Raw genomic sequence first — 12,602 nt, forward strand, 5'->3', positions numbered from 1 at the left:
ACAAAAACTTTTATGACACCGTCTCATAAATCAATTTGTGAGACATATCTTCTCATCGATCTAATTTATAAAAAAATATTCTTTTATGTCAAAATTATTATTATTCACTCAAGACATAAACCGAGTCAACTCATCCCATGAATATAGACATGTGAGATCGTCTCACAGAAAACTTACTCAAACTAATTTAGATATAAAAAAAAAATCTACAGATTTTTCATAAATATGTTGACAAATAGTTTAATGAGATTATTGATTTATAACGTTTTTTTTAAATATCGTAACACATTATTGTAAAATAATAATGTTAATATTTTTTCTTCAAAAATATATTGTAGTGAATTTCAAGAGAACTTCTTTCTTTTCAATTAATTATTTTTATTCATAATACTGATTTATTTAATTTAATGAATTACAAGGGAATTGTAAATACTTAAATTTTGGGGTGGGGGGAAAGTCCTCAATCTTCTAGAAGCTATGTAGAACGCTTGAGAACTTTCCCAAGAATGATAGATTCTTCCCGAGTTATCCTTCCCACCTCACTTTATAAGCACGGCCGCTCACCATTTTTATTCCAAACTTCATCACCAGAATACCCAAATTTCTCCATTTTCTGAGCAAATTTTAACAAGATTTTTGTAATGGCTTCATCACTCGTTCTCCGAAAAGTCTCCGGCGGTGTCCCTGTTCACTTGGCCAGATTACTGCGACCATCGTCGGTTGCTCCCACCGCCGTGCACGGCAAATGCTATCTGAGCACTGAAACTGACGTGACTCCTCATGCCAACGAGAATAGGCGGGTTGACGTTGATAGGAGCTCCGGCTCTTCCGTTGGTCGTCGCGGCGAATCTTTCTCAGGTATGTTTCTGTTCCCACCTTGTGCAATGAATTTATTATTTAGGTTTCAACTATAATAATCTTGTGTCCATTTTAGATATCTTCAATCCATTCTCTACGATAAGAGGCTTGAGCCAAATGTTGAACATGATGGATCGGTTCATGGGGAACCCCTTCGATTCGGGTTTCGATCGAGCGGGATGGGTGGACTCGTGGGAGGACGACGCTTCCCTTTACCTTCGGCTCGACATGCCAGGGCTGGACAAGGAGCAAGTGAAGGTGTGGGTGGAGCAGAACACATTGGTGATCAAAGGGGAAGGCAGCAAAGTCGCAGAGGATGGGAATGAACATAGGAGACGATACTACAGAAGAATGGATCTGCCATGGAATATGTACAAGCTGGATGGCGTAAAGGCGGAGATGAAGAACGGGGTGTTGAAGGTGGTGGTGCCCAAACTGACCGGAGAAGATAGGAAAGATGCGATTCAAGTGTGTGTCGACTGAGCCTTTCGTTGCATATGTTTGTGTGTTGTTTTGTATAATAAATACTTGGGTGGGTGTGTCCTAAATACAAATGTAGGGCTTTTTAATTGTTTACTGTATATATGTTAAAAGATTAATAAAATAAGATAAAAAAAAAAATTTAACAAATTAATGTGTCACGTCATAAAAAAAGCAAGTCACGTCATCTCCAATGGCGTGACTTGCTAAATTAATTTTTTTTAAAAAAGCAAGTCACGCCATCTCTAATGGCGTGACTTGCTTAATTTTAATTTTTTTTTAAATATGTGACGCCTAGTATATAGGTGTGACTTGTTGAATTTTTTTTAAAATAATTGTTGGACGTTTGGGATAAAGAACTGTTGCATGTGAAATACTGACAAACCTTGTAATCAATAATGCATACATATTTTTTTTTCTTTTACAAAAAAGACGATAAAAAAATTTGAATTAAAATTTGCGTGATAAAGTGATCTGATGTATCAAATCAATAATGCATACATCTTTATTTTCTTTTACAAAGAAGACGATAAAAAAATTTGAATTAAAATTTGCGTGATAAAGTGATGTGATGTATCACTGATAACTTTTAACATGGTGTGTTTTTTATCTGATGAAAATTTGTTTATATATGTTTGCCCTCGGTGCAAATGTATTATTCTTGTGCTTCTATCATTCTTCGTTTCTCTGCATTTAAATGCATCGTTATTGTGCATTCCTTTAAATGCATCGTTATTGTGCATTCCTGTAGATTTTGGTTCGATGTTTGATCAAATAATTGCAGCACATGAGGTCTGTATGTTTTAAATTAAGTTTGTGGTTTAATATTTGATTAAAATCTTTAATTTATTTATTTGTGATTATATATTTACAGATAAAATTTTGATTTTGAACTTCTATTTGAGGTACGCGTTGATATAAATTAATTTATTTGACTATTCGAATATAAATTTTGAATTTGTCATCATCTTACGTTTTGAGTTTATGATTAAAATGTTTAATTATGTTTCTATGTATTATTAGTTATTTTTATTATTTTATATTATGCAAATGATAATAAAAATAGTCATTGTTGTTGTTTTATACAGGTAGTATATAAAAAAATTAGTATAACGATTTATTTATTTTACACCAATGATATAAATATTTTTGTTATAAATACGGTTAATATTGTTTTTAATTACTTAAATGTAAATAAATATTACAATTAATTTCATATGTTATTATTTTATCTGACATGCGTAGTATCATAAATTTATATTATAAAAATTATTATTTTTATTATTATTGACTTATAAGATACAACTAAAAAATATATTTTTTGTATTTTAGAATAATAATCAATTTTTTTTTGAAAATAATAATAATACTTTTATTTATAATTATTATTGATGTTGTTGTTTTATAAGGATAGCATATAAAAAATTAAGTATTACAATTTTATTTTACACAAGTAATATAAAATTTATTAGTATAAATTTTGTATTTTTGCTTTTAATTTATTAAACATAGAATTTGTTGTATATTTAATTTATTTAATTATTATTTTATTCAACGTGCGTATTTGTGAAAACTTAATATTATTAAAATATTATTTTATTATAATTAACTTGTAAGATATAAATAAGAAATACGATTTTTTATTTTATAATAAAAATAACACTTACAATTGTAATTCTTATGGTTTTTTGTTTTATTTAGGTATGTTATAAAAAAAATATTACTCTTGATTTATTTTACACAAATAACATAAAATCTATTATTATAATTTTTTTTATTAATTTATTAAATAAAAATAAGTAGTATGATTTTATTATTGACTTAATTTGTATTTAGTAGGACCTATTATTATTTTACATAACCAAAATAAAATTTATTATTTCTAAAAACTTTATTTAAAAAATATACATATAAATGATTTTAATATTAAATTATTTTCCTATTTAGTATTAAATTTATTATCATAATTATTTTTTATTAGTAATTAATTACTAAATAAAAAAAAATATTATTATTGATAGTAGTTGTTCAGTAAAACAAAATAAGCATTGTCGTCATTATTATTATAATTATTCATAATAAAAATGAAAGCATATGTATATTAATTTTTATAGTGTATTATTTTGTTATATTTCGCATTTTGTTATTCAATTGAAATTTTATAAAAAAATTTATTACCTTTTTATTTTGTGTGACCTATTGATTTTTTTTATAGGAATGGACAGTATGCCGGTGCTTTTATTCGTAGGTGGTAATGTTATTATAGGAAATCACACCGTAAAATATAGTACCACTGCATTGAGGGCAACACGAATACCAAGATCTATTAATTTGCATGAGTTGAAAGAAATAGTATACCGTCTGACAAATATTGAAAGTTCAAAATTTAATTTAAAATTGTCAACAAAATATTCCTACATGGATAAGTCACATTGCGTAGAAGTGCATCTTGACATCAATGATGACAACAATTTACAGTTTATGCTGGATTCTATTAACGAAATGCGGTGTATTGAATTGTATATCGAAAAGGATTTCGTTGAGCATAATGTAGATGTTGAGGTTCCTGAATCATACATTCCATGTATAACGGAAGGGTTCGATTCGATGGGATTTCATGATGAAGCTGGTACTTCCGCTGCTGCTTTTATAACGTTTTTTCGTAAAATAATTAAAAAAATTCATATCACTCTAACACACGAATTACAATTAAAATTTTTATAACGTTTTTTCGTAAAATTTTAAAAAAATCCAAACAAGCATATGTTAATAATTAATAAAACTGCAGCTCATTTTTTTTACCGTAACATGGTTCTTCAATAACATCACAAATTATTTTTAAAAAAAAAAAACTAATCAAGTCACGTGTGCTTCCAAAACAGATAAAACATATGATTTTAAATTTTCTCACTACCATCCAATTATCAACAAATAAATTTGCAGCTTTTGACAATGATTTTAAATTTTCTCACTACCATCCAATTATTTAGTCTAACATAAATAATAATTTCATTTATAAAATTAATCATTAAAATATTAATTTATGTAAGTATACATACCTTGATATAAGTTGTCCAAATAAAAGAAACCTGCAAAAAACAAAAAAAAATATGTGTTGAGTCCGCGTCTTTTGAAAAATATGCGAAATGTAAAAATAGAAATTGAAACATATACAAAAACTTACCGATGAAAAAACGAGAAGAGTGAATGAAAAATATGAAACGAGTGAATGAAAAGAATGAAACAAGTGTTCAATTTATAGTAGAAAATTTATAATATCATAATAAATTCGAAATTTTTAAAAATATGGTCTCCGCAGCTTTCAACATGTGAATTTAATGTGTCGCAGCTTTAATAATGTGTAGTCCGAAATTTAATGTGTCGCAGCTTTTATCACATATAGTCTTGTTGGATAGCTTTTCACATATGGTGATAAAGCAAATGACTTGCGTATTTAAAAATAAAAATTTAACAGCAAGTCACGCCTCTTGAATAGGCGTGACTAGTTTTTTTTTTTATTTAAATAAAACAAGTCAAGAGGCGTGACTTGTTTTATTTTTTTAAAAAAAAATTTAACAACAAGTCACGCCTCTTGGTCACGCCTCTTCAAGAGGCGTGACTGGTTTTATTTAAAAAAAAAAAAAACAAGTCACGCCTCTTGAAGAGGCGTGACACATTATATTGTTAAATTTTTATTTTTTACATTACTTTATTAAACTTGTAGCAAATGTGACGTAAACTGTTAAAAAGCCCTACAAATGTAGGACAATGTGGATTCTCTAAAATAACATCCTACAAACTACTGTAATGAAATTTGGACTTAGATTTAGTTAATCATTAAAATTAGCCAAAAGAGAAAAAATATATCATTAGAAATTTAATATAAATAAACAAACATATTGAATTGAGCAAATATTATAGAATCGATCTCTTGTGAGACGGTCTCACGAATTTTTATGAATTTTTATCTGTGAGACGAGTCAGTTATTTATTTTTTCATGGATAACTCAAATAAGATATATGTCTCACAAAATACGATTAGTGAGATCGTCTCAAACAAGTTTTTGTTAATATTATAATATGAAATGAATAAATAAAATATGTAAAAGTAAAATCTGAAATTTTCCTAAAAAAATTTATGAGCAAGGAAAAGATAAGCTAGAAATCTCCTTGTGTTGATAATGCATAAAAAATAAATTTAATTTTGAAAATTAAATTTTATTTTAAAGCTTAGCTTATATGATAATTATTTGTGAATTTTTTTTAACAACTGGCATCAACAAAGATAAGTGGAAAGAAATTCTTTTGTAAACAATCAAATAATATAATATAATTTGTTTATTTTATCCAACATTCCGATTTTATAAAATTCGAATGGTCGTTTGATACACATATAATGTAAGACACCGTTTATAAATGATATATGATAAGAGTGATTATAAAATAAAAAATAAGGATAAATAACATATTATGATAAATTATATGATATTTGACATTATTTTAATTTGCTTGATTAGTTTTGTTAATTATTTACTAAAATGTCTTCATCGTATATTAGTTAATTCTTAAAATGATCGAATAAATAAATAAAATTCCTAGAATTAATTGATTTAAAAAAATTATAAATAAAATTAAAATATTATATTAATTATTAAATTTTCATTACTTCTAATTTTCGAAAAAATTAAAAAATCGATTAATATTATAAAAAATAATTAAAGTTTGATAATAACATAAATATGTATTTATTGTAATAATTAAAATATTAATACAAATTTGAATATTAAATAATGGTTACGGTTAAAAATAATATAATAATAAAAGTATGATCAATAATAATTAAATTATTTGTAATATTAGTCAAATTAAAAATTATATTTAAATATTATTAGATTTTTTGAATTTATAATTATTTTAAACTTTAGAATATTAAAGAAAAAATTAAATTAATCAAACATAATCATTTCTCTCAAAAAATTATATAATCACCAACAAAAGGATAATAATGTATATAGTGCAGGTTGGGTGTAGGCTCAACAGACCTATCATAATCTTAATCATACATACAAAACACATGATAAATGAAGGATTAAAAATTTATTATGTTCACCAAACAATATTAAATATCTTATTTATCAAATCGATTAATACTTAATAGTGAGCATTTGGATGTTAGTGCTCGAATGATTAAAATCGGGAGAAAAATCTAGAAGAAAAATGAAATGAATTTAATAAGAAAAATTAATATTTAGTAATGAATTACTTAGTTTAGAATTTTTATTTCATTAAAATTTATAATTAATTGAGATGTAAAAAGAGTATATGAAGGACATTTTAAGATTTTTAAAATATTGAAGGTTATATTATATCATATTCAATAAAAAAAACTATTTTTAAAAATAAACTTTTAACAGCGGCGAGACTAAGAAACTTCCCACGGGAGAAAATGGTGAATGTTATAGACGTGAGTCTAGAGATGTCAATTTCCTTCGAATCAATTGGAGGATTTGATAATCGATCTAAATGGAGAGGACATGTATAAATTTTTTGGATACGATTTAATAATTAGTAATTGGATATAAAAAAAATTTTGTTTGAAGATGCACGATGTAACCAATAACATTTTTTTGATAGTATGATTGAATCGTGATGTTTAAATATTAAATTAATAATAAGATTTAAATCTCACTTATCATTAGAGTGAGGGAGCAAAATTTTATTGGTTTGATTTTTTAAAAATGGCAAAAACTTGTGTGAGACGGTCTCACGGGTCGTATTTGTGAGACGGATCTCTTATTTGGGTCACCCATGAAAAAGTATTACTTTTTATGTTGAGAGTATTACTTTTTATTGTGAATATGTGTAGGGTTGACCCGTCTCACGGATTATGATCCGTGAGACGGTCTCACATGAGACTCACTCTTTAAATAAAAACTCCAACTAAATCAATTCTATAGGCTTTGCGAAGTTGCATGCCAAACCAAACAATTAACAACTAAAATCAAACCAGACCAAACCTAGATTTCATATTCGACTGGGGACAGATGATTAATATTAAATTTTGATTTTTTCAACTAACCATTATTAATGGATAAATATCAATCCTCATACAAATAATAAACTATTTAACATTGTAATATATGATAATGACATTACAAAATTCGCAACAATAAAATAAATTCTCGAAATAATGTAGTTCACCTTAAAAACTGAAAATATAGCAAGTTTTGATGGAAGGAAACAAAGAATTGATAAATTTTCGTTTGAAGATGTAGCAACTTCTATCGTTTCGATTTTTCGCAATCAGTTTTGACACATATCTTCTATCGGTTTACGTATTTTGTTACAATTTAACCAAAATATTCGCTACATCGGCTCACTTTATTTCAGCACCTTATTTCAACACTTTTCTATAAAGTTATTCGAATAATCGTTATAGATCAACAATAAATTAATTGGTTTCTGACCCAATATTGAAACACCTTAAAGAAGTCTCAAATCGATCCTAACAAAACCTCGCCATCATCCACCATAAGTGTGGTCGGTCTCACATCACTAATCTATTTTCATGAGATGATCAATCTGATCTATACTTAAAGTGAAAAATATTTTTTTCAAGAGTGTGATGGAGTTGAAGATCAATTTCGTAAAACTAACATATGATAGCGTCATGGCGACAGTTTTTGTGATTAAAAAATAGAATGTTCATTTAATTCTCAATCATTACATCCTACCAGCATGTATTTAGGGTAGAATTAAAAGTTTAAAGTTAAATATTTGTGGGTTAAATTAATTAACAGATTTTTGGGCTTATGATAAGATCAGTTTAAATAATTGAAAAAAATTTAAAATTTACAAATGCAACATCCATTATCAAAGTATTTTTCGAGTGGATTAATTTTAAATAATGTTTTTACGTGCATTGCTGCCGTCGCGTGACACGTGCCAGAAATGGGGGACGCGTACGTGTGCAAGTTGGCATACAGCTGGATATGAGCAGACTCTTTCCTTTCCGCCAGTAGTTCAAGTATTGTACAACACCTACGTGCGGCGTCTTTTGTCCTTTTCTCCACGCGCGTTCAATTAAATCTAATAATTTTGATTAAATTTAGTATCGATTTCTATCATTTGCTTGACATAATTGACTTACTTATAATTATTTGATTTTTGATTTTGTGCCTATTTTCAGAAATAATTGTAGTAATGTCCGTTAACTTCTTTTGGGAGTAACTTTTATCACACACATTCAAAATTTAGACTTATTCAATGGAAATATGCATAAAACATTTTGTGAGTAAATAGACCCATAATCAATACTTATCAAATAAATGAGACAAGATAGATTATGAGTAAGTTCTCTTGACGTGTATTTACCGTTTATATTTATGATGAATTGATCAATCTGATTCGTGTAAAATAATATCTTTTTTGTGAATTGACGATCAGATCAAATATACTAAAGTTTTTTAATATATTATAATAGCTATAAAATCAGACAAATAAATTGAATTTACACATCATTTCATTAATGATTAAAAAAATTTACAATTATTTTTTATTATGATCCCGCTAAAGTATTAACAATCTCTAATTCAAAGTATCCCACAAAGACGCGCACTTCCGCCTCGCAAATCCCACCCGCTTCTCTTCCAAATCATACGCCACCTCAAACCCCTGCTGCTGATAGTTGCCCAGCAGCCCCGCCGGCCCACCATCGGAATCCGCCTCATCTCCGCCGTCCATAAGCATCAGACAGCCCACCTTCCGCTTGGCATCACCATCAAAGAATTCGTAAAAGTAATTCTTCCTCGGCATCGCCACAGTTGAATTGGCCACAAAATGGAATGCCAGCTCAGGCACATTTCTCAAGAATTTCTCCCCATGGTTCCCGTAAAAGCACGGGCTAAGTCCGGTCCGTTCCTCGACCTGACTCGCCCTCCGGTGGGCCGACCCGAGTTGATTAGAGAATTCACTAACCACAGAGTTGTAAAACGTTTTAGGCAGCATAGTGAAAGTGGTGCCCGAATCCACCACCATTCCTCCATTGCCTCTCCCATCAACTCTTTTCAGACTCCTCGGAGCTTGAATTCTTCTTTTTCCTATGGATAGTGACTCCAATCCAACGCAGTAAAAATAGGGGTGTTTCGGATTGTCCAACATTGGCGTGTAGGTGTAAAGAACGAGACTTTGTGCGAAAGCGTTCCTGCTCTTTTCCTCGTATCGACCCAGAACCAGTGGGCTAGGTCGGTGGACGCGGGTGGGGTCGAAGCCATGTGATACGAGGCAGTAAGAAAAGTAGTTGCCAATATCAGGTGACTTGTTGGCAAGCTGAGCAGGCAAAGAGAGCACGCCACGTCCGAATCCAGCAACACCTATAGGCTCACCAAGAGCGCTATTTGCGCAACCGAAAGTGAACTTGGGCAATTTCAGGGGAGGTCTCGACTTGGGAATGGAAAAGGTATCTTCATAAAGCTTGGCGACGAAGCTCCCGTCCCCATAAGCGTAGTAAAAAGGGGGGCAGTTGAAAGATTTGCAGTCGCTGATTTCAATGGTTTCGAGGGGGCACTTGGTCATGGCGCAAAGGTCAGAAGAAGGGAGTGAGGAGTGGACGGCGGAGCAGGCGGTGGATTTGCATCCGACAGGAGTTGCAGAGGTAAGGTTAATCGGGCCGGGATTGGTGATGGAAGAGCGGGAGTACTTACCTTCGCAGAGTATGCATTCAAAAGGGTGGCAGGGGATCCAGACGACATCGCTACCGGTGTCCATGTAGAGGGAGATGGTTTGGGAGCCAACAGAGAGAGACAGGGTGTAGTCGCTGCCGGGTGAGAGTGGCAGCGACACTTGGCGATGGTGGCGGAAACGGGTGGCAGAGCGGGCGGCGGAGGACTTTAGGAGTAGGTGGGTGGTGTTGAATTGTGTATCGGAGAGGGAATGGGATAAGGGAAGAACTAGAACAGAGTAGGTGGGAGAGATTTGGGAGCTGGAGAAAAAAGTGATGATGAGAAGCAAGAAAAGAGGGGCAGCCATTGGAAGGAAATGGTGCAGTTTGTTTGGGTATGAAGTTATGTATATGTATTCAGCACTGAGAGGGAGAGAGAGGGAGTGAGTAGGGAGGTAGTTTTAAAGAGGGGAAGAGGGGGGATTGGAGGCAAGGTTTCTTGTGGGGTTGGGGTTTTTTAAAACGTGGACTTCAATTTTCTTGTTTACCTTCTATCTTATTGTGGCAGGCATAAATCATATTCAAGTATTTGACTGTAAATCATAGTCCAGGTTTTAGGGCTTGAAGTGAACTAAAAGGGTGGTTTTAAAATTTAATTAAATAGATAAAATGTGTTGATAAAACAAATTCAATTCATTTACCTGCTTGAGTTTTGTTGTTTAACAAAAAATCACAGCTATTAGTATAGCATAATTTAAAATTTTAGGAATGTACGAGTGCTCCACACAATAAAGAGAGGAAATTATTCCCAAACATCTTCATTGTAGCTTCTGTTTTTAAAAATTTGACAATAAATAGTGATAGGACACCATTCTGTTTATATGATTATTTCCATTTGCCACTGATGTGAATCAACCATATGGTATGAATCCAGTGCTTCCTCCAACCTAGTTAAAATGTCGGCATCGCTAAAACTAGTTCTACAATCAACAAAATGATAAAAACTCGAGTGAGATGATTTCATGGATCGTATTTTGTGAGACATATATCTTATTTGGGTCATCAATGAAAAATATTAATTTTTATGCTACTAGTATTACTTTTTATTGTGAATATCGGTAGGGTTGATCCGTTTCACAGATAAAAATTCGTAAGATCATCTCACAAAAGACATACTACAACAAAAAATAGCCACTAAAAAGCATGCGTATTCAGTAATGAGGTTAATCACGGTAGAGTTCGAAGTGACAATCCAAATATTCATATTCATTTTTATACATGAAGTCCATTATTTATTTATTATATAGACCTGAAAATGAACTAGGTTTGTTTGGCGTAACATTACTTTGAAGGATACAATCAATTTTCGTAATTGGGTAGTTAATGATTTATATACAATTAAAGGGATTTTGTAGTATAGGACTTTAGTTGTTTTATCAAAAATTATAGATTGTTGTAATGGTTTTTAAACTATGATTATCTCAAGCGCCATGTTCAATTAGTCTATCCAGTATGGCTAATACATTGTTTTTTTCAATAATTGTAATCATTGCGATATTGACTTTTGATACTTTAGAATTGAAAATTTGTCGTTTAAAGTTATTGACAGTGATAACGGTGAACTCAAGCTTTTTAAATGGTATATCAACCGAAACGACACGCTTTGGTTACTCTATCTATCGTGAATAATTATAGTTCCTCTATATATGTTTTAGAAATAAAAGTTTTGCACATTCACGCTTAAATTGATTTGAGAAAATATAGTTAAATGATTGTTTTTTTTGCTTAGAGTATTTTCGGATTAAAATTCAGATATATTTAAATATTTATTAAAATTTTAATAACAAAAGACAGAGCCAATCAATCTAAAGGGAAAATGTCGTGTGGACAATAATAATAATAATAATATAGCAATAAGACACTTGTCACTTTTTTATTTTTGGAAAAATTGGGAAATAACTACATGAAATGACATTTGTGAAATTCTGCTCCACGATTTGTGACATGCCAAAAACTAATCATACAATTTCTTTTTAAAATTAAATTATTGCCATTTTTATATAATAAACTTTTTTATTTAAATTTATTTTTACAAATTATTGTCAATTTCGTCCTTTAATTTCTCACCTGCATTACTTAACAACACGACAAAAATTTGCATATATTCGTACAACTTTTCGAAGGGATATTCGTTCACTTTTTATATTTTATTTTTTGAAATTAGATATTCGTTCGTTTTTTTTTTAAAAAAAATTCCTTAATTTAATTGAAAAGAACACTTTTTAGTTTATTAATTTATCATAAAAAATTTAAAATTACTGATTTCTTATAATTTATTTTTTCATATTTAAGATAACGATATATATTTTAAAACCATCGAGACAATGAATATAAATTTGGCCATTATATTGATATTTATTTGGGATGCTAGCCAACTAGGTTAGGTCTCTGTAAGAAAGTAATTGCTGCACTCTTTGCCTACTAAACCAAAGACATTTATCACCTAAATAGGGTTAAAATCCTCTTGTTTTATCTTTCTAAATTCCCTTAAATCAACGGGAAATTTGGGTTCAGTCCCTAGTCGTCATTTTTTTTTTTTCAGTCC

At 30.0% G+C, this 12,602-nt stretch overlaps 2 protein-coding genes across 2 annotated transcripts; one reads left to right on the plus strand and one right to left on the minus strand.

Moving 5' to 3' along the window:
* The first annotated feature begins 518 nt into the window (after positions 1-518).
* On the plus strand, positions 519-1,393 carry LOC140829877 (heat shock 22 kDa protein, mitochondrial-like). The gene is made up of 2 exons (XM_073193159.1): positions 519-858; positions 935-1,393. Exons 1-2 carry the CDS (start codon positions 642-644, stop codon positions 1,339-1,341), a joined length of 624 nt encoding a protein of 207 aa, XP_073049260.1. The 5' UTR covers positions 519-641; the 3' UTR covers positions 1,342-1,393.
* Positions 1,394-8,838: 7,445 nt separating this feature from the next.
* On the minus strand, positions 8,839-10,454 carry LOC140828888 (probable aspartyl protease At4g16563). Its single transcript, XM_073191757.1, has one exon. It carries the CDS (start codon positions 10,363-10,365, stop codon positions 8,926-8,928), a length of 1,440 nt encoding a protein of 479 aa, XP_073047858.1. The 5' UTR covers positions 10,366-10,454; the 3' UTR covers positions 8,839-8,925.
* Between the last annotated feature and the right edge of the window lie 2,148 nt (positions 10,455-12,602).

The sequence above is a fragment of the Primulina eburnea genome, chromosome 4, assembly GCF_022965805.1.
Source record: "Primulina eburnea isolate SZY01 chromosome 4, ASM2296580v1, whole genome shotgun sequence".
Lineage (NCBI taxonomy): Eukaryota > Viridiplantae > Streptophyta > Magnoliopsida > Lamiales > Gesneriaceae > Primulina > Primulina eburnea.

What these genes read in the sequence shown, in the direction of transcription:
- LOC140828888 (XM_073191757.1), bottom strand. Translation starts at nt 10,365, where the DNA reads ATGGCTGCCCCTCTTTTCTTGCTTCTCATCATCACTTTTTTCTCCAGC.
- LOC140829877 (XM_073193159.1), top strand. Translation starts at nt 642, where the DNA reads ATGGCTTCATCACTCGTTCTCCGAAAAGTCTCCGGCGGTGTCCCTGTT. An exon ending in TCGCGGCGAATCTTTCTCAG is followed by an intron (nt 859 to 934) that starts GTATGTTTCTGT and finishes TGTCCATTTTAG; the next exon opens with ATATCTTCAATCCATTCTCT.